The sequence below is a fragment of the Macaca thibetana genome, chromosome 6, assembly GCF_024542745.1.
Source record: "Macaca thibetana thibetana isolate TM-01 chromosome 6, ASM2454274v1, whole genome shotgun sequence".
Lineage (NCBI taxonomy): Eukaryota > Metazoa > Chordata > Mammalia > Primates > Cercopithecidae > Macaca > Macaca thibetana.
Window position 1 is genome coordinate 115,170,825 of NC_065583.1, and position 20,700 is coordinate 115,191,524.

Sequence of the window (20,700 nt, forward strand, 5' to 3'; positions counted from 1 at the left end):
TCTTTCATATACGATAAATTTTAACATGAGATCAGCAAGAGTTATAGATATACTATTATATGTGAAATATTTTTTCTCTGTATAATACATTTAAAAAAATCTTTAAATAATTTAAAAATCATAATTCTTGCATCTGTCATGGCATGGTTTGGAGCAGACATGCACAATGTCAGCTTTAAAATTTCCTTTTAAAAACAGCTTGCTTTTTGAATCTGTTCTTTTTTTTCTCGACGGCAGCTGCTTTCAAGTGTAAAATCATTTAAAAGGGCAAGGGGAGGCAGATAAAAGTAATAAGGAAGCATAGAAAACATAGTCAAAAACCAATAACTGTGTGGTTCCGCTGTCTGGAGGTCCTCAGGTTTTGTGATTTTTTTCAGATGTTCTCAGTGGGTTTCCAGGAGGAGCCACCTAGCTTGAGACGAGACAACACAGCCCAAAGAACCTTCTCTTCCGTCTTCTCACCAGGGGGTAGGGAGTTAGATTCAGAAGGCTGCTGTCATCTGTGATGGGACATAATGTGCACATGAATGAGGTGTAGACACAACAACCTGCTTTTTAGGAAGTGGCTTTAAAAATCCACCATCCTCCTAATCAGGATTTCTAACTTCAGCACTGTTGGCATTTTGGACCAGGTAATTCTTGGTTGTGGGTACTGTCCTGAGCACTGTGGGGTGGTTAGCAGCATCCCTCAATTCATCAGATGCCAGTAGCACTGTGTGACAATTTGTGACAACCAAAAATATCCCCAGCTATGACCAAATGTTCCTTGGTGTGGGGGAGGCACAATAATTCAAGGCTGAGAACCACTGCTTAAAATTGAATTGAAACTACTTAGAGGCAGTCTTTCAGTTGGGAAATGTGTACACCTTATTTGAAAGAACCCATGCTTACGAGTAAGATTGACTTCTTTTCTAAACCTGCCTCGGCTATTTGCCAGTTCTGTGACTTTGAACATGTAACTGAAGCTTGCTAAGCTGTCTGTAAAATAGAGTGTATAAAACTTAGCCCAGATGAGGATTACATGAAATAATCTATGAAAAAGATTTAGCTATGATGAGTAGCTTACTGTCTAGCGTAGAGGAAGCATTTAGTTAAAATAGCTATTATTAACTATTTTCCTTTCCATTGGATCATTATCACGCCTTCATTCATCAACTTCATGCCTTTTCATGTTTCAACTATTTCCTATTGAGTCTTTTCTCAGCACTTTCTGTAGATTTCTGTACACAAGGGCATTCAGAGAAGACTGCCAGCTGTTGAATTAATAAATTTTGGTTTGAAATTTTTAGGATGATGACAAGTAGAGGAAGAAATAAACCAGTAAACCTAATCTGGTTTAAAGAGTTGCGTGTTTTAAAAAAGTGCAAACCAAAAGAGAAGGTGGGTAGAAATACCCTGTTGAAGCAGAACTGGCCAATGTGGGTCCCAGAGGCAAAGGACTACGAGGGGATAATCTAGAATTTTCCAACTGGGGCAGTGCTAGGACATGGTCAGACTGGAGCTAAGAACAACAAAATGGTTGATTGGCATTGGTGACTGATATGTACCTAAGCTCTGCCAAGACTAGTTGCACTTTCCTTCCAGAGTGGGGCTAAGGAGTTCCCTCCTTTCCCCGTCCTAACCTTAAAGGGGATGGAAGCTTGGCAAAGGGCACAGAAGCAGAAGTTAGATGAAGAGATAGCTAAAGTGAAAAATGTGCCCCACCTGAACCGAACTGATTCATAGAAGAGGACTTGTTTTTCTTGATTACTGAGCCTAGATGCTGTAAACCAAAATAAAATTGTAAGCCCCACAACCACCTGAATGGACCCCTCCTCTCAGCCAACTGCATTCCAAAGTTAACTTGAAAAACTAGTTCAGGCCATTTTGGGAAGAGGCAGTTGAACATTCTTCATTATATCATCCTCCTGTTTGGAATTCAGACAAAGCTAACTAGAGTTAACATCAACACAGAGACCTTAAGACTGATAGAACAGACTCTTTCATTCTGATAAGAAACATTTATAATCTATTTTCACTGAAACCTGCTACCTGGAGGCTTCATCTACATGATAAAACCTTGGTCTCTACAACCCCCTATCATAATAACCCAGACATTTCTTTCTATTGATTCCAGGTCTTCAGATAATAACTCAAGCAACAGCCAATCAGAAAATCTTTGAATCTGCCTATGACTTAGAAGCCCTGCTTCCAGTTGTCCTGCTTTTCCAGACCAAACTGAGATCCATCTTACGTGTATCGATTAATGTCTTATGTCTTCCAAAACCTATAAAACCAAGTTGTAGGCTGACCACCTTGGGCATATGTTCTGAGGATCTCTTGAGGCTGTGCCGTAGGCATGTACTATTTCTTGGCAAATTAAATTTCTAAATTGACTGAGACTTGTCTCAGATACTTTTTGGTTTACAATGCTCAGGAAACTGTTGAGAGCAAAAATAGATCCTGGCTTTCCAGTCCTCTTACATAAAGTGTCATCTGAGTGCCTGGGCTTCTCCTCCCCTTCCCAAAGGCTCTAATGTGTCACACTTATTTGTAAATTAGTATCACCCACAAAGGTTGACAGTGTTCCTTGGAATGTTGCACTATGTTATATATTTAGATAGAGCTAGAGTAGCAAGTCCAAGCCAGAGAAGAAAACAGGCGCCCCCGCTGGGCATATCAAATGAATCAAACACAGTCCACCCTCCCAGTCTCCAGAGATTAAAATCCTCTCTTAAAGCTCATATTCTGTTAACATGGAGAAAAACAGGACTAAATTGTCCTTTCCATAGTGAAAAATAATTTACTGTAATCTGGATGTCAACATTATGAGAGTTAAAAAGAGGATATCTTTCTTTTAAAGTTAACTTGCTCCCAAATAGTTAAGAAACTGAAAACAATGTTAGATACTAAACATTAGCCTCAGTTTTCAGGAGAACATCTCAGAGATAAACCATGAAATATTTGGAGCAGAAAGAAATAACTAATTTTCTCGTCATTTTTAGGACTCTTACTTCTTTAACCATGAATTGATCAAGGTACTTAACCTAGTTGGATATGGCAAAGATATGGCAAATTCTGAAGGGTAAAGAATTTTACCTTTCAGTATCTCTTTGGACTCTGACTACACTTTCTGAAACTCAAATTCACCTGGAATTCAATGCTTCCCTAAAACAGAGTCACCAAAAGTATGAAGATATTTATGGGAAAGAAAGATCTTCATAGTGCTGTTTATTTAAGAGTTGGAAGATCTGTTTTCTAAATTCTGGTATCTCCTTCCCTTTCCCCAAATACTTACCTAATTTGGGGAGGGACTGAAATGGTCTTTATATGTTATAGTATGCAACTCTGATGTGTTTTTCTCCTCTTACATGAGGAAATGTCTACCACAATGTTGTATTTACAAAGGAAAATGTGTACGTGTATGTTGTGGTCATATACTTAGTTCTACTGTCTTGTTTTTGTATATATTAAAAGCAAGTAGGTATTATACACAGATATTATGAAATTTGTATCAAGATTGATACTTATACCTGTGATGCATTCACTACAGTGGATTAAAAAACCCAAAAACCTTTCAATAGCACAGCCTTTTGTGCTATTGAAATTCTTCTCACTCAGCCTTCTATCTATCTATCTATCTATCTATCTATCTATCTATCTATCTATCTCCAGATATACATATATATGGCATATATACACATATTATGTACACATACATACACACATATACATATATATGTATGTGTACTATATATCTCTCACAAGGGAATAAATTGTTAGGATTGATGAGAAAGTGCTCAGACATTAAGCAAAGGGGAGGCTGCCTATTAAGGACAACTGCTGATTTGGGTCATCTTTGCTGCACATTTGTGAGACCTTTGCCTTGCTTAGCGCTTGTCTGACCATCACCTAAGGCTGAGGTAACAGAAAAGCTAAAAAATTATTGGCAGAAATTCAGAGCAGCTTTCTACACCATGGGGAGCTGACACCTGCAGTAAATGCTGAAATTTACGAAGCAGTAAGTATTCCTGGGATGGTTTGAAGTGAATTCAGCTCCAAGGAAATGTGTCTCTCCACATTGATTGAAATCCTGTCTCTGAAGGCCTCTCTCAGTAGCTCTGGGGTGGGGCCAGAGAATCAGCATTTCTTACAAGTTCCCAGACATTGCTGCTAGTCCTAAAACCACCCTTTGAGAATCACTGAATAAACAGAAGGGCTGCAAGAATGTAAGCAAAAGGGAATGTTTCCCCAGTTGTTCTAAATTTTCTGGAATAATGCACTTGAACTTGTTGGAAAATCTTTGATTTTTATTGCAAATTTTTATTTAGATGTGGCTTATCATTAAGAGTTTTATAGCATTTTTTCTCCAAAGTACTCACTCTCAGAAAACTATAACCTAAGACAGTTTTAAATGTGAAAATGAAAGGTGGAAAGGGAAGCAGAGTAAGTAAAGCATAGGAGAAAGTGAAAAAAAAAAAATAGAGGGAGAGTAGGAAATTTGGCCACCATTAAGTTCAAACCTCAGTCATTCAGTGTTTAATTATTTTAGATTTATTAAAAATTTTTATTTATAAAGAGACAGGGTTTCATTATGTTGCCCAGACTGGTCTCAAACTCTTGGCCTCAAGCAATACTCTCACCTCAGCCTCCCAAAGTGCTGGGATTATAGGAATGAGCCACCATGCCCAGCCTCAATGTTTAGTTCTTGAATGCTGCTGAAGCCAGGGACACTGCAATTCCCCCAAACCACTTCTCTATTGCTTAAATTTATTTTGCTAATAAAAGATTTCTTATATAGGTGATGAGAAATGCTTCTACTACATTGCAGTTACAAATTTCTATTCCAGGGGAAAAAAGAGAGAGACCCTCAGCTAAGCTAGTGGTTCTCAAACATTAGCTGCATCAGCATCATCTTAGGGCTTGTTAAAGCACACATTGCTGACCCCAACTCCAGAGTTTCTCAGTCAGTAGCTCTGGGGTGGGGCCAGAGAATCAGCATTTCTTACAAGTTCCCAGATATCGCTGCTGTTCGTAAGAGCACACTTTGAGAACCACTGGATTAACAGAAAGCCTGCTAAGTCCAAGGCTCTACATTGGGTACTGAGGATAATACCAAGATGGGTCTTAATAGAAAGATAGTCCCTGGCCTCAAGAACCTTTCCTTGAGTAACAATGAGGCTTTGTGAAAAATGCCATAAAAGAGAGTGGACAGTCCAGTCTGGCTGGAATGAAGGGCTTATAAAGGAGGAGACAATCCAAAACAGAGCTACTTAGAATTCCCTAGCGATGCTTGTACTTTCTTTTGCCTGCTGCCTTTGCACTTGCCACGTCTCGTTTCAGAAAAGTCCTCCCTTCTTAGACAATTGGCAAGCCCTCCTTCAAAGATTAGCTTAAACATTTTTTTTTCCTGCAGTCTTTTCTGACTGCTCCATGCTTCTGCATTCCTTCACATTCCCATTGCTTCTATAAACGATTGCTGCAGCTCTTGGCACATCATCTGCATCCAATCCCATCTTCCCACCGCTCTGTAATAAAGTCTTAATGAATTTACCCTGGCTGCCCCAGTTCATCATCTGCCATTCACTTCCCCTCCTCCTTAGCCAGGCTTCCATGCCCAAAATTCCAAGAAAGCTGCTTGTGCCAACACCACAAGTGACCACCTTGTCATTAAATCCTGTGGACACTTCCAATTCATATTTAGCTTCACCACTGGCCATTCCTTCTTTGCAAACTTCTTTGATTTATTTAATCATGCTCTTGTAATTTTCATCTTAGTCCCCTTTGTAGACTGATCTTGTTTCCTCTCAAACCTTCCCTTTTGGTATTCCAGGACTCTTGTCTGTGCACACTATTGGTAGGGCTTCAATTCCCACTATGCTGATGATGCTCAAATCTGTGTTTCAGTCCTCTCAGATCACATGTCTCACTGAGCACTGCTCCAGAAGGTTCCCCCCATGTCCAAAAGTTGTTGTTCTCTGCCTTTACTACTGCTCCTCTGCTCTCTCTAACTTGGTGACCAACATCGTCATTTACTTCATTTTCCAAGTCTGAATTTGGGTTTCTTCCTTGATTCTGCTTATCCATATGCACCACATCCAATTGTCCCTGTCCTCCTTTCCAACCTCCTGACTTTAGATCTAGAGATCTTGAGCATTTTTCACCTGGATGACCGCACCTGCCTCCTCATGGAATCCTTCCAGTGGCTCCCAAACCTCTTAACATGGCCTAAGGGGCCTTAATGATACAGCTCTTGTCTCTCTCTTGTCTCTCTCTTAAGCCTCTTGTCTAGACACTTTCCCAACTACTTAAGTCCTTGTAGTTATCAAAATCCCCTCCACTTTCATCTCCCCGTATGCCTTCACACATCCAGAATCTTCAGCCTAGACTATATTTTTTCTATTCCTTTGGCTAAGTGCTACTCATCCTAAAAATTCTCAGCACAGACACCTTCTAAAAAGCAATCCCTAATAATCCCCCGTTTTGAATTCAAGCCTGGGCCAGGTGAGAATCTAATGTACCTTGTAACAACCCATGTCTAATTGTTATGGCATTATTATATCGTGAGCACTAATTTCTGTTTCTTTCCAATTGTGTGTGTGTGTGTGTGTGTGTGTGTGTGTATCTGTCTCCATATGTAATAGTTGTTTTCAGCCCAACCCTGAAGGCTCTACCAGAATCTGTGCGAGAGGAGGCATATGGCATTTCGAAAAGTTTCCTAGGTGATTCCCATCCAATTTTTCCCTGTTGAAAGGGACAGGTTTTAGTGGAGGAGAGACATCCTCAGCACCTAGCACAGAATTTGACACATCATTGGTGACCATTATATGTTGGATGACGATGGGGACAAAGGCTGCTGGGGTGAGAGGTCTGTTCTTCCTTCAGTAGACAGTGAGTAGACATAGCTCAACATAATAGAGTAATGCTTTAAGAAATCAGATTGGTTTGCTTATGTCACACTGAATCTTGGACAAGAGATTGCAGAAATTGCAAAGGATATGGGGCTACTGGTAAAACTGCCCAGAATAACTTTCAGACAGCAGCTAGAAACATAGAAAGTCTTTATAAGGCCCTTGGGGCTTATAAAGATGTGCTAGATGGTGGCATAACTGCCCAGTGTTCTTCAGCCAGATATCTGAGGACTCTTCTGCCTCACACAGCCAGGTTCAGTTCTGGATGTGGGGGTCCTGATTGGAGGAGGATGCCATGAGTTTGGGAAAACTATCTCTAGGCCACGTTAGTCTGGAGTAGTCTTGTTCACAGGAGGGGACTCATTCTAGCCCAGGTCAATTCCTGACTTACCTAATTCCAGACTGATTCTCGTGCATGGCATCAACGACCGAATTCTATGCAAGAATGAACATACCGACACCTTCCACAGCATTCACTAAATCAGAATTTTGGAAAAGGTGAAACTGTCTTTCAGGCTTAATTTATTTCTGCTGATTTGTTTTGTTTGATAACAGCATGCATTTAGAAGATGCTTGTCCTTCACTTTCCAATCTCCTTTTAGCCTCTGTCAGTAACCTTGCAGGCTCCCCACAGGTGGTTCCATTTGTAATCCATTTGACACAGCGAGACTATCATAATTAATGAAGCTCCCTACAGCACTGCCAGTGACCTAGAATGTAGGACAGGAGGGGCGCTGAAGCAGTGGGAAGAACAGCGGGCTGAGAGCCAGGAGACCTGGCCCTTGTCTGCAGCCCACGGTGGAACTCAGCAGTGCAAGGGTGGCTTGCTCTTCTTTTGTGCATCTCTTTGCCTCCAGTCTGAAACTGGATGGATGGGAAAGAAAAGGCTGTCTAAAAATGAAGGCATAATCACTAACCATTAAAATTCCTGCCCTTGGCCACCTTCCTTTCTTCTCCACTGAAAGTTGATTTAAAGTAAACTGTTGTGGAGCCGAGTTTTGACTGTAGTAGAAAGGGGAGAAGATATGATTAAATCTTTAAATGCTGAAATAAACATGGAACAGTTTTGGAGTTGAGGGCCGAGTTAGAGCCTAGAGAATAGTGGACTCAGTCAGCAGCATTTTCATGTGGTCAGGGGTTGAGATAGGAAAGATGGGGACCAGGAGTGGTATCTTTTCCCTTTTTTTTTTTTTCTGATTTAAAGACCCATGTAAACGGAAAGAAAAGAGAAAGGAAATAAGAAGGCAGAAAGAAAACAGATGGCTTTCTATAATGATTTTCATCCCGTTAGAATCATGTTTTGACAATAAGGTCCTACAGAAAAGAACTGGAATACTTTTTTCCACATTTTACCCTGCACCATTTCCGGTACGTATTAGACCTGTATAATAAATAAACCACCTGAAAAGAATTCCAGAAAGGAATTGGGGAAGCCTCTATGGTCTATCTCAGTCTATGTAGCAAGAAGAATCTATATGATTTGTTCATTAAAATGGTGCCACATGCATCTGTCAAAATGTTCCCAGAGAGACTCTTCAGGTCCCCTCTGGATCCTCCAGTTCAGACACAGTCCCCTTCCCCACTGGTCAGCTCAGTAGGCTGTGAGGTCATGTTAAACACATAGGGAACAGAGATGTATTGTTTCATGCTAAGGATTCCCATTTCTTCCCTCAGTGAAGAAACTCAAATTTCTCACAATCCTTTACATTAGTTATTTTTGATTATTAAAATCCTACTGCACCACCTCCTTCTGAATAAGTCCTTGTATCTCCTTTCTAGCTTTTTCCTTTCTGTTCCCCAGATAGATCCAAGGTTCAAGTCCTGAGTATAATTTATTTTGATGACTATTCCCTTTTCACTCATGTTTTCACTCACAGTATCAACCTTAGATTATTATTATTACATTTAAAAATGTAATTAAAATTAATTATTTTTTCGTGTATAAAGATGATACAAAGTCACATAAAATATTTATATGATATTCTTTATGATTATAAATGACTAAATAAAACAAAATTTCTGTCTTTCTATTAACACACAGTCAAAAACTGCTGGATGAATGATCACTAAATGGGGAGGGAATGTTTAGGATGATGTGATTTAAAATATAGGGTACATGGCACCCATGAAATTCAGACTGGGGGACCCTGGGCAGCCATCCTCTTGGAAAGCTGAATGTGAGGGAGGGCGAGACGTCAGGGTGCTACTGATGAAGGAGGCTTGCCAAACCTATTAAGACACTGAGGACAGCTTCAGACATGAGCTGCGGATCTAAAGTCCTGGGGCCAGTGTTTTGAATTGCAGGCTCAAGACCAGCCTCACATGTACACTACACATGGTCTGTTGCAGAGTGAGTGGTAGCAGGGATTCCTCTATTTGATGGTGATTTGGGGTTCTCTTGAGCAAAGCTGGGTTGACCAGCTTGTAAATAATATTAACAGTGACAACAATAATAATAATAACAAAGCGTTTGTCAAGTGTTTGCTAAGTTTGGTAGTAGGCATATGACATATTGCTTCAATTAATCCCCACAACAGACTTCTAAAGTAGGTGATACTATTATCCCCTTTGCAGGGCTAAGGAAATACATTTGCAGAAGTTAAACAATTTGTTCCCAGGGTGCAAAGCTGGTAGGTGGCAGAGCCAGCATTTGAACCCAAGGCTGTTCTTAATTCAAAGCCCTTGTTCTAAACACTGTGCTTATTTCTGGCAACAATCTTCCATGTAGTGGTCAGAGCAGTCTCTCATCACTACAGCATGTTTTCTACTTTCTCAAAACACTACACCTGTGGCTCAAGCCAGTTGGCCTTGGCGAGCAGGCCCTTCAGGGGCTGTTCCGAGTTATCTGATGTGCTGGAGCCCCTGCTTCTTATTTTCTGACCTCCGCCCCTGTGCAGCTCAGGCCACGCTACTCTTCAGCCTCTTCGTCTGGTGTTCTCACTTCCACCCCTCCACCTTCTGCTGAGCTGCTCCTGGAGCCAAGAGGAGCCTCCAGCTCCACTGCCAAATCCTCCTCCTCCTCCTCCTCCTCGCTTCAAGGCAAGCGGCACCCTGTCTTCCCTCCCATCAGGCTTTGCTCAGTGAAAACAAGAGGAGTTTCTTTCTTGCCTCCTAGAAGCCTTTCTCCACCTCTATGTACAACCCTCTGAAGGTGATACTTTAACTATGGCTGCTCCGGCCATGTATACTTAATGTAAGCCCTTATTATTGGTCCTTTGTACACACTGTCAGTCTCTGGGGCTGCAAAGGTAGGTGCAGATTTAACCAACATCGATTGTGACAGGTATTATTCTGCTATGTCCCAGGCTCCAGATACTGAGGATACAATAGTTTAAAAGGCATGCAGAGGACTTTCCCGCATTCTAGTGAACATCTCCCTCTCATTTCTGCGTTAGGGCATATACTCCCATAGGATAGACCTGGAGACAGATTGCCTGAATTCACATCCCAGTTTTCCTATTTCCAGTCTGTGTGACCTTGGCCAAGTTAGCTAACGTCTCTGTGTGCCAGTTTCTACTAAATTGGGAAACACTAATAGCATTTCCCTCAAAGTTGTTTAGAATTAAATAAGTGAATATGGTTAATACATGCAAAGTATTTTGAATAGTGGCATGCTGTAAGTTCTCAATATATGTTAATTTTTTGGATTACTTTTTAAAGATAATTACGCAAGTGGATGGCAGAGATCTTCCTTTGAAGGTGTTCTGAAGTCTCCTGCTGTGCCTGGCATGGTGCTTTCCACAGTGAGTAACAGGGCCAGTGGAGGAGGAGTTTGTTTTAAGGTCAGAATGTATCTCGGGCCCCCTCAAAGCATGCTGTGTTCACCAGAGAGTCTCTAGTCTCATTTTGGTATCTTCTTGAGGAAAGACAAATGAATGCTCAATGCCTTCTACTGTTTGTGTGAGACATATGCTTTAATTGCCAAGAAAACAATTCCCAAGGTTATCCCATTAAAAACATCTGCCTCAAAGAGAACTGACAAGACTCACCTTGATTTTTCAATGGTAAAGGCATAGTTTCCCTGAGTTTGCTTAAAAGGTTTTTCATTTCTCGCATGTCTCTGTAAAATTGATAAAAAGACAGAAGAATCAGCTGTAAATTTTCAAAACGGAATCTCAAGCAATCTGTTCTATGAGACAACTGAAGGATGAGAGTCTGTGTCTAATTGCACTAGCTCTAGTTTCCAGTAGGCAAATATTGAATTTATTTTGCTTTTACAAGAAAAAAAATCTGAGATAGGTTGGCTCAGGAAAAAATGAGAGCTCCTCTGCCAAACATTTCTACAGGGCATTCTCCTGCAAAAGCTCTCATCTCTGCCTCCAGTCGAACCTGGCTAAGATCAGAGAAGAGCCATTGGTCACGAGAACAGCGCTTTAGATTTACAGAGAGGCCAAGGATGTACGACTGGAGCAACAGGGTTACCCAGAGCAAACCTGAGGCTGGGTGATGGTGCTATCAAGACTTTATGGTCAGAGGACTATAGTGGCTGCGTACGTTCGCTTGCTGTTATTTGCTCGTTTGTTAAAATTTGTATACATTTAAGGAGTACAGGTGTAGTTTTGTTACTTTGACATATTGCACAGTGGTGAAGTCTATGCTTTCAGGGCATCCATCACCCCAATAATGTACATTTTACCCACTGAGTATTTTCTCATCCCCCACACCTCCCCACCCTTCTGAGTCTCTGAGGTCTATCATTCCACACCCCATGTCCATGTGTACCCACCATTTAGTTCCCACTTATAAGTGAGAACATGCGCTATTTGGTTTTCTAAGTTGTTTCACTGAAGACAATGGCCTCCAATTCCATCTTCTGCTTGGTTTTAATAGTCCCCTGTTACCATGATTGGAATTCAGTATAACTCAGGTATTAAGCATTCACCAGGGCTAACACTTATTATATTGACTTGGAATAATGAGAGAGTAACAAATTCTAAAACTTCCAGAGAAGAGCTCCTTACAATGGATGAAACAGAAAGGGGCGCAGTATAGGAACAAGAGGGAAAACAGCCCCACCTGGGGACAGCTGGGCCTTCCTCTAGCACGGACCATCCTTCCACACTTCCTGACTTCAGCGCACAGCATGCAATGCCACTGCACGCATCAAATATCTTCCCTCATCTCAGAGCATACATGGTCATAAAACCCCAGAACTGTAAAGCAGGAAGCCATCTTAGGAGGCTTCTAGTCTAAGGTAGGGGAAAACTGATCTTTTGAAACCCTTGGGACAATGGTCCCTATACACTTCTAGGTGGTTGTGCATTGGAGAAAGTGCTCTTGAAACCCCAGGACATAGTGGCAGCTTTCATTTAAAATAGCCAGGAACATAATTTGGTACAAAAAGCAGATGTATCTTTTAATGAACTGAGGATAGGCAAGCACTGGTAGGCACCATGGGTTTAGGAAAGTTTTGTGGGGGAAGATCATCCTAAAGTTGAAGAAATTCTATCCACTTATTTTTCTTCTGTTATCTGAGGAAAGACAGTCACCATTTAATTTTAGGTATGAAACCACTCAGTCCACTTCACAAAACACCCCTGTTCTGTTGAGCATGGTTTGAGGACCATTTTCTTAGGGTAATTCTGAAGACCTCATGGGAGCTCCTTTTCAAGTATTGACTGATATGTGAAGAGGAACTCAAGTCTCAGTAATAATTGATTGGAAAAGGAAAGGAAAGCAGCCTTGAGGATCTGCAGAAATATGCCTGTAAAAACATTCCAAATCCACTCCCATGGGTGTGAGGTGTGAGGAAGTGTCTGTGGTCTGCATGCTGATCAAGTGAGAGAGGAGGGCAGGAGAAAGGAAGCGGGGCCCCATCTCCACAAGTGCAAGGCACAGTCTGTTTTTATGTAAGATCTCAAGGACAGATGGAACGGGTGAGAAAGGGCTAGGAATGCAACATGGGGATTGAGGCAAGGTCTCCTCTAATAAAGCACCAGTTCTCAACCTTGGTGGTTGCAGAGGAGAATGACCTTAAGCCCAGGTCTCACCCCAAGAGAGCCTGATTCAGCTGGCTTATAGTGGGGCCCAGCCGTCAGTATTTAAAAAATTCCCTCCTGATGACTTAACTGTGCAACCTAGTTTGAGACCCATGATCTCTCAACGCAGACAGCCAGGGAGAACGGAGTTAGCCACATCCTGGACCAGGTCCACTGTGCCTACCTCCATCTCCTTTGACCAGAATCTGGGCTTTCAGGCTGAACGGAAACATTGCCAACGTTGTGGGCCATAACTATCCTCCTGTTACTGCCATCCCTTCTTATAAGCTTATAAGGCTTGAATATAGCTGCTGTCTAAGGTTTGCAAAGGAAATGGCTTCACTGATGGTTTATGCCCTGATATGGCATTTCAGCAGATATTTTTTTCCCTGGGAACAGAGCTAAGAATTTTCTGTTTTATAAATTAAGATAAATCACTCCCTCATCATTTGTCTATAGTGCTATCAAACTGTGCCAAACAGCTTTATTGTTTGAATTGTTGCATTTCCAAGCTTATACAAAATCCAAGTTTTATTAATAGCACATAATTACCGCATGCTCCAATTTTCTATAAACACAGAAATTCGGTAATTAGCTTTAGAATTATGTTACAATCTGAAAGTAGAACCACAATAGCTATAAATGCCATTGTGTGTTACATTTCTAAAAATAAAAAAAAAATAAAATGTTCATTATGTTGTCAGTGACTCAACCTCATACACACAGAACACTCAGTGGAATTGCCCAGTATTCATTCAGCTGCTTAGTGCCAGCTCTGGGGACATTAGTAGCAAAGGGCACAGATATCAGTGTAAAGGCAAATAAACAAGAGGCTTATCTTTCTGCCTCACAGAATGTCACTTTTAGCATCTAGATGGGACATGGTATTTATTATAATAATATTATTATTACTCCTTTTTCCTAAATAAAATAAGATCACTGTAGAGTCTCTTCTTTTCAAGAAAGAAACTGCCTCTCTAGAAGTGAGCTACTGAAGTTAAGAAAATGCATTGACTTGCTTTGACCACTGAGGGGCTATCAGCTACCTTATGGAGAGAAAGAGAAGGGGGTCCTGGGAGAAGCCCTTTGTGAACTGGACAGAATGCTCAGCCCCCAAATGGCAGCTAAGCAGGCTGTTCCATATACCTGAAACCCGAGACTTTACTGGAGGCATCTTTGTGTAATTTTGGATTTTCTCCCTTAAACAAGTGAGAATTTTGGGCACCAGCCCAGTAGGTGAACTGTGACAGCATGTAGACTTTCTCCCCTCCAAGGCAGCACACTGTTCTCATTTTCCACGGAGATGCAATGTGTTGGAGTGGGAGAAGCAGAGGCCTGGGAGCCTATGCCTACTGTGGGTGCTGCTAGTGTTCCTCTGCAGCATTTGGACTGCTTACCCTCTCTTGTCTTAGTTTTCTTGTCTGCAGATTAGGCAGTCTCCAGGGTCCCTGCCAGCACTATGCTCCTCTGGCAGACCAAAGAAAGCTCTGTTTCTGAATCTGAACTAGAAAACCTCATCTCTCTGTGGCCCCTAAGAACATTAACGGGAGGAGGATTGGCAGTCTATTCAGGGTAACTTCCCACTTACCTTTCAGTGTTCTCAATGTCTGTGGAAACCTGCCAGGAATGTTGCTGACTATCTACGGGGGATGATGAGGAGTCTTCTAGGGCAGGTGTTTCAGCACTCTCCTCAATTTTGCAATCCAAACTCTTGGTTCCCCCGCCAGGTTCCTTTCCTAAGGGAGGGAAGGTGTTGGTAAAGATAAGAGAAATAAGAAATCATAAATGCAGGCTCTATATGCAGGATGTCAGTGCAAAGGTTGGCTATGCTTTGAGTCAAATGTTCCATGAACCCTAATAGCTTTCTGAGTAATAAAATAATTAGATATATACATGTATGAGTGTGTGTGTTTGTGTGTATAGCATGTTTTCACAACATTCTGGGAAAGACAGCTTGAGGTCAATGGAACCTAAAGATCAAGTAAAATTAAAGCCCCTGTCTTTGATAGAGTATTGGTGTTTTATAACGCATTCTTAGTGAATTAGATTAAGTTAGCTCAGGAGGAGGGATTTAGCTTGTGAAACCTACTGGCTTTTGGTGCAGGTAAAAGGGCTGGGAGCAGGTGACACCCAGCAGAAAGAATGAGAGCTCCTGCTGTTTTCTCTGATTCTAGACACTGGCCCTCTCAGCATGCAGCAGGGATCATGCAGCTGCCTTCCAATTCCTTGGCTCTCCAGCCTCCTCCAACACATCCTTCTATGAGGAGAGAGCCTGACCTTGATACAGACTTACACCACTAAGACCATAAAGCGCCATCAACTCAAATGTGAACACCATGTACTAGGTAGCCGTCCACAGCAATGCACTGCCTACCCACTGAGACTTGTCTTTACCATGATTGATCTCAAGTGAATAAATCAGTACTTTCTGGAAACAAATCTCCAAACTGGTTCAGTCATAAATTTATATGAAATTAAATGGGAGGTTATGTTGTACGGCCTAGGCATAATCTCTTAATGTCTTTTATTCTTTCTTGAAAATTTGTGCCTCCACAGGGGGGTATCCTGGTACCATGGAAATGATCAATGAGGCCTGAGAACTGGGTTTTAAACCTGGCTTAGTCATTTGTTCATTCATTCACTCACTCATTCATTCATTTATTTACAAATATATCTTGAGTGTCAGCTACCAGCAAAGGGATTGCTGCTAGAGATATGGAGGTGAAAGAAAGCTCTAGCACTGTAAGTCTCACGGAGCTTACAGTGCTGGAGTTAAACAATAAAAACATTATACAAATAATTACAAAGCTGTTGTATAACATTATGTAGTCTGGAAAAAAGGGTAGCTATTATATATAGTGTTTTTGCCTCCTTTATCCAGTTTTATTTTTATCACTTAGATATAACTCCAGACTAGTTAAGTGATTGTTACAGCCCATATCATTGAATATTCATAAGGTAGTGGCTATATCACCTTACCTTTTAGCTCAGTTTCCCTAATCCTGCTGTGATTGCTTCGCATTAACAAGAAAACTAATAAAAAACAAAACCTACAAACTTGTGAAGAGGATGCCTGCTCATGGTAAAATCTAACAGGAAGTTTTTTCCTTGGATTCCTGCTGGAGGGAAGTAGCAAAAATCTCATCCCTGAAGTTTCTAACCCATGTGGTAACAACACAAGGAGAAAGAGCGAAGCAATTTAATTGGTTGTATGCCTTTCACCAACCTACAGTAGAAATCGACCTCTGAACATTCAGCCAGAGCACATGCACACATTTACTGATGAGAAACTTTGATCCTTTCCTGTGTACTTTATGCACATTGATCCTGGGTGATGGGACTTGCCTGAGGAATTGTTTTTCCAATTTTATGGTATGCTCTTGGGGGGAAATTAATTAAGCACATAATTTAGCACATTACCATTTCACAGTTGAAGGGCATTGACCTCTTAAAAGCATTTGCATTTTGCCTCTTGGCAGAGTGCGGCAAGTGCAGTCAGTCTACCAGCCATGTATCTCTAGGCAGGGTCAGCCTTAGGATGTGAGTCTGAGCAGGGGTAGCTGAGATGAGGGGAAGCGGCAAAATGAGGGCTCCTCCAAAACAGTCTTCTGCTTTTCAAAACCTGAAGGCTTCTGTTACACTCCTGTGTATTGGAAATGCCTTGGTGAATGGAGTATGGTTTGGGCATCAAAGAGGAGGAGGGGAAGAAGATTCACCAGAATTCTCTGGTTTATGGGCTTTGTCTAGCTTTGGGGCCATATTATTCCCTGTCCTGAGGTCCAGACTATAGAGCCTGAAGCTTTTATTCCAATGAGGAAAAGGGAGGACACCAGGAAATGTGATGTTCCTTGTTGGAGTCCTCTCTCCACTTCCCTCATATTACACTTTTTACATGCAAAGCCGTAAATGGAATCTAGTTGACAACACCTTTGATTATACTTAATACCTGTGATTATTCTGCTACTTACAAGACAAATGCCCTTCCATAACTTTTTCAAAGTAAAACATCATTTTAAAGATTTCTAAGATCCTGAAACAGCCCTATGGGCTTGTAAAGGCAGGTAATAACCTTCTTTTCCTATTTTTGGTGACGTTTAGGTCTAACTCTGCTAATGTAGCTGAACCAGAATGGAAACCACGAATGTTGGCCCTCACTTTAGGGCTTTCTGTCAGCTTACAAAATCCCTGCAGAAGTTTGATATAGTATCTTCTTTAGCTAACATGTCTTAAAAGACAGAAAAGATCAATATGAATTTAAGGGGTTTTCAATTCCAGAATGTATGTGGTGTCAAGTTTACTCTGCAAGTGAATTATAATTGCTCTCATTTACCTATAGTACCGACTTTATACTAGGATTCTTCTCCATGACATGACATGTTGTCTTCTTAGAAAAGTCCCCTATCAGAAATGATCTTGCTTATGTGTTTGCTTACTAGTTTGTTTGCCATCCCCAGTCCCACACTCATCTCTCATCTCCAAACTTCATAGGTAAACTCCGTAAGGACAATAATTTTTTTTTTTTTTTAATTTATTTATTTTTATTATACTTTAAGTTGTAGGGTACATGTGCAAAACGTGCAGGTTTGTTACATATGTATACTTGTGCCATGTTGCTGTGCTGCACCCATCAACTCGTCATTTACATCAGGTATAACTCCCAATGCAATCCCTTCCCCCCTCCCCCCTCCCCATGATAGGCCCCAGTGTGTGATGTTCCCCTTCCTGAGTCCGAGTGATCGCATTGTTCAGTTCCCACCTATGAGTGAGAACATGCGGTGTTTGGTTTTCTGTTCTTGTGATAGTTTGCTAAGAATGATGGATTCCAGCTGCATCCAAGTCCCTACAAAGGACTCAAACTCATCCTTTTTTATGGCTGCATAGTATTCCATGGTGTATATGTGCCACATTTTCTTAATCCAATCTGTCACTGATGGACATTTGGGTTGATTCCAAGTCTTTGCTATTGTGAAGAGTGCTGCAATAAACATACGTGTGCATGTGTCTTTATAGCAGCATAATTTATAATCCTTTGGGTATATACCCACTAATGGGATGGCTGGGTCATATGGTACATCTAGTTCTAGATCCTTGAGGAATCGCCATACTGTTTTCCATAATGGTTGAGCTAGTTTACAATCCCACCAACAGTGTAAAAGTGTTCCTATTTCTCCACATCCTCTCCAGCACCTGTTGTTTCCTGACTTTTTAATGATTGCCATTCTAACTGGTGTGAGATGGTATCTCATTGTGGTTTTGATTTGCATTTCTCTGATGGCCAGTGATGATGAGCATTTTTTCATGTGTCTGTTGGCTGTATGAATGTCTTCTTTTGAGAAATGTCTGTTCATATCCTTTGACCACTTTTTGATGGGGTTGTTTGTTTTTTTCTTGTAAATTTGTTTGAGTTCTTTGTAGATTCTGGATATTAGCCCTTTGTCAGATGAGTAGATTGCAAAAATTTTCTCCCATTCTGTAGGTTGCCTGTTCACTCTGATGGTAGTGTCTTTTGCTGTGCAGAAGCTCTTTAGTTTAATGAGATCCCATTTGTCAATTTTGGCTTTTGCTGCCATTGCTTTTGGTGTTTTAGACATGAAATCTTTGCCCATGCCTATGTCCTGAATGGTACTACCTAGGTTTTCCTCTAGGATTTTTATGGTATTAGGTCTAACATTTAAGTCTCTAATCCATCTTGAATTAATTTTCGTATAAGGAGTAAGGAAAGGATCCAGTTTCAGCTTTCTACTTATGGCTAGCCAATTTTCCCAGCACCATTTATTAAATAGGGAATCCTTTCCCCATTTCTTGTTTCTCTCAGGTTTGTCAAAGATCAGATGGCTGTAGATGTGTGGTATTATTTCTGAGGACTCTGTTCTGTTCCATTGGTCTATATCTCTGTTTCGGTACCAGTACCATGCTGTTTTGGTTACTGTAGCCTTGTAGTATAGTTTGAAGTCAGGTAGCGTGATGCCTCCAGCTTTGTTCTTTTGACTTAGGATTGTCTTGGAGATGCGGGCTCTTTTTTGGTTCCATATGAACTTTAAAGCAGTTTTTTCCAATTCTGTGAAGAAACTCATTGGTAGCTTGATGGGGATGGCATTGAATCTATAAATAACCTTGGGCAGTATGGCCATTTTCACGATATTGATTCTTCCTATCCATGAGCATGGTATGTTCTTCCATTTGTTTGTGTCCTCTTTTATTTCACTGAGCAGTGGTTTGTAGTTCTCCTTGAAGAGGTCCTTTACATCCCTTGTAAGTTGGATTCCTAGGTATTTGATTCTCTTTGAAGCAATTGTGAATGGAAGTTCATTCCTGATTTGGCTCTCTGTTTGTCTGTTACTGGTGTATAAGAATGCTTGTGATTTTTGCACATTAATTTTGTATCCTGAGACTTTGCTGAAGTTGCTTATCAGCTTAAGGAGATTTTGGGCTGAGACAATGGGGTTTTCTAAATATACAATCATGTCATCTGCAAACAGGGACAATTTGACTTCTTCTTTTCCTAACTGAATACCCTTGATTTCTTTCTCTTGCCTAATTGCCCTAGCCAGAGGCCAATAATTTTATCTGTTTTCTTCAATTCTATAAGCCTACTACCGAAGACCAAGGCTTACGCATAGTAGTATCTCAATAGATATACAGCATTAAAAAATGTAATTATACTATATATGTTGTTATACAACTTACTTTGCTACTGTAGTCAGGCTTAGAGATATTTTCCTGTTAGTCCATTTTAATTCATGGAATGCTTTCTAATGGATGGGCAGTATTCCATAATAAGGAATCTAGGTTGTAATTGTTCTCTTTTTCCACAATATGTCAATATTTATGTAAAACAGATCCTTTGAGGCAGAATATTGAGACAAAGTATATGTATGCACATTTTAAAATTTAATATATATTGCCAAATTGGCCTCTGAAAAGGCTATGCTAATTTATACTTTTTACGTCCACCAGTGGTAAACCAGGGGGCCCATTTCCACACTCCTTTCCTAGCACTTCATATTATCAACATTTAATTTTTGCTAATCTCATTGCCCTTTTGTTTTTATTTTTCATTTCCTTTATTACTACTGAGGTTAAACTTCTTTTCTTTTTTTTGTTTTCTACTTTCTTTTTAAAAAAACTTTTAACTTCAGGGGTATAGGTGCAGGTTTGTTATGCAGGTAAGCATTTATTTTCCTATTTTATTGACCACTTGTGTTTCTTCCTTACATTTTCTATTTGTATCATTTGCCCATTTAAACAATGGGTTGAGTTTCTTATTGATTTGTAGGGGTTCTCTTCATAGAATGGATACTGAACATTTGCTATATATACTGCTTATATCTTTTACTCTATTATCTCTTTGAATTTTGTTTGTAATGTACTTTGTCAAAAGTTAAATTTGTGTAGTCAAAGCTGTTCATCTTTTATGTCTTTTGGTATTATGCCTTGCCTATATTTTCTTCTAATACTTGCACAATTTTGAAATATTCAGTTCTATAACTTACTTTTGTATATGGTATGATATGATAATCTAAATTTTTAGCTCAAATGAAGAGCAATTGCCCCAACAGCATCTAGTGACTTTTCTATTGACTTTGCTCTTTCTAATATATTAAGTTCCCATAAAAATGTGGGTTTATTTCTGGATATACTATTTTATTTTATATTTATTTGTTTATCCTATGGCAATTCCATGATATTTTAATTATTATGTTTTTAGTATTCAGTACAGAAAGTTTTCCTTCATTGTACTTTTTCCACTGACATTTCTGAATTTTGAAATTTTTGATTCCACTGCAAATGAAACTATAAATTACTAGCAAGTAGGACTTTGACCTTTATTA

General features: G+C 40.3%; 1 protein-coding gene across 1 annotated transcript in view; it reads right to left on the bottom strand.

Moving 5' to 3' along the window:
- Positions 1-203: 203 nt before the first annotated feature.
- The window catches only part of RGS7BP (regulator of G protein signaling 7 binding protein), a 109,383-nt gene continuing 88,886 nt past the window's right edge, over positions 204-20,700 (bottom strand). Inside the window, exons 4-6 of the mRNA XM_050793787.1 lie at positions 14,457-14,604; positions 10,880-10,950; positions 204-500 (exon numbers count right to left, since the gene is read on the bottom strand). Coding sequence (XP_050649744.1) covers positions 409-500; positions 10,880-10,950; positions 14,457-14,604 — 311 coding nt within the window. The 3' untranslated portion in view covers positions 204-408. The remainder of the gene's footprint in view (positions 501-10,879; positions 10,951-14,456; positions 14,605-20,700) is intronic.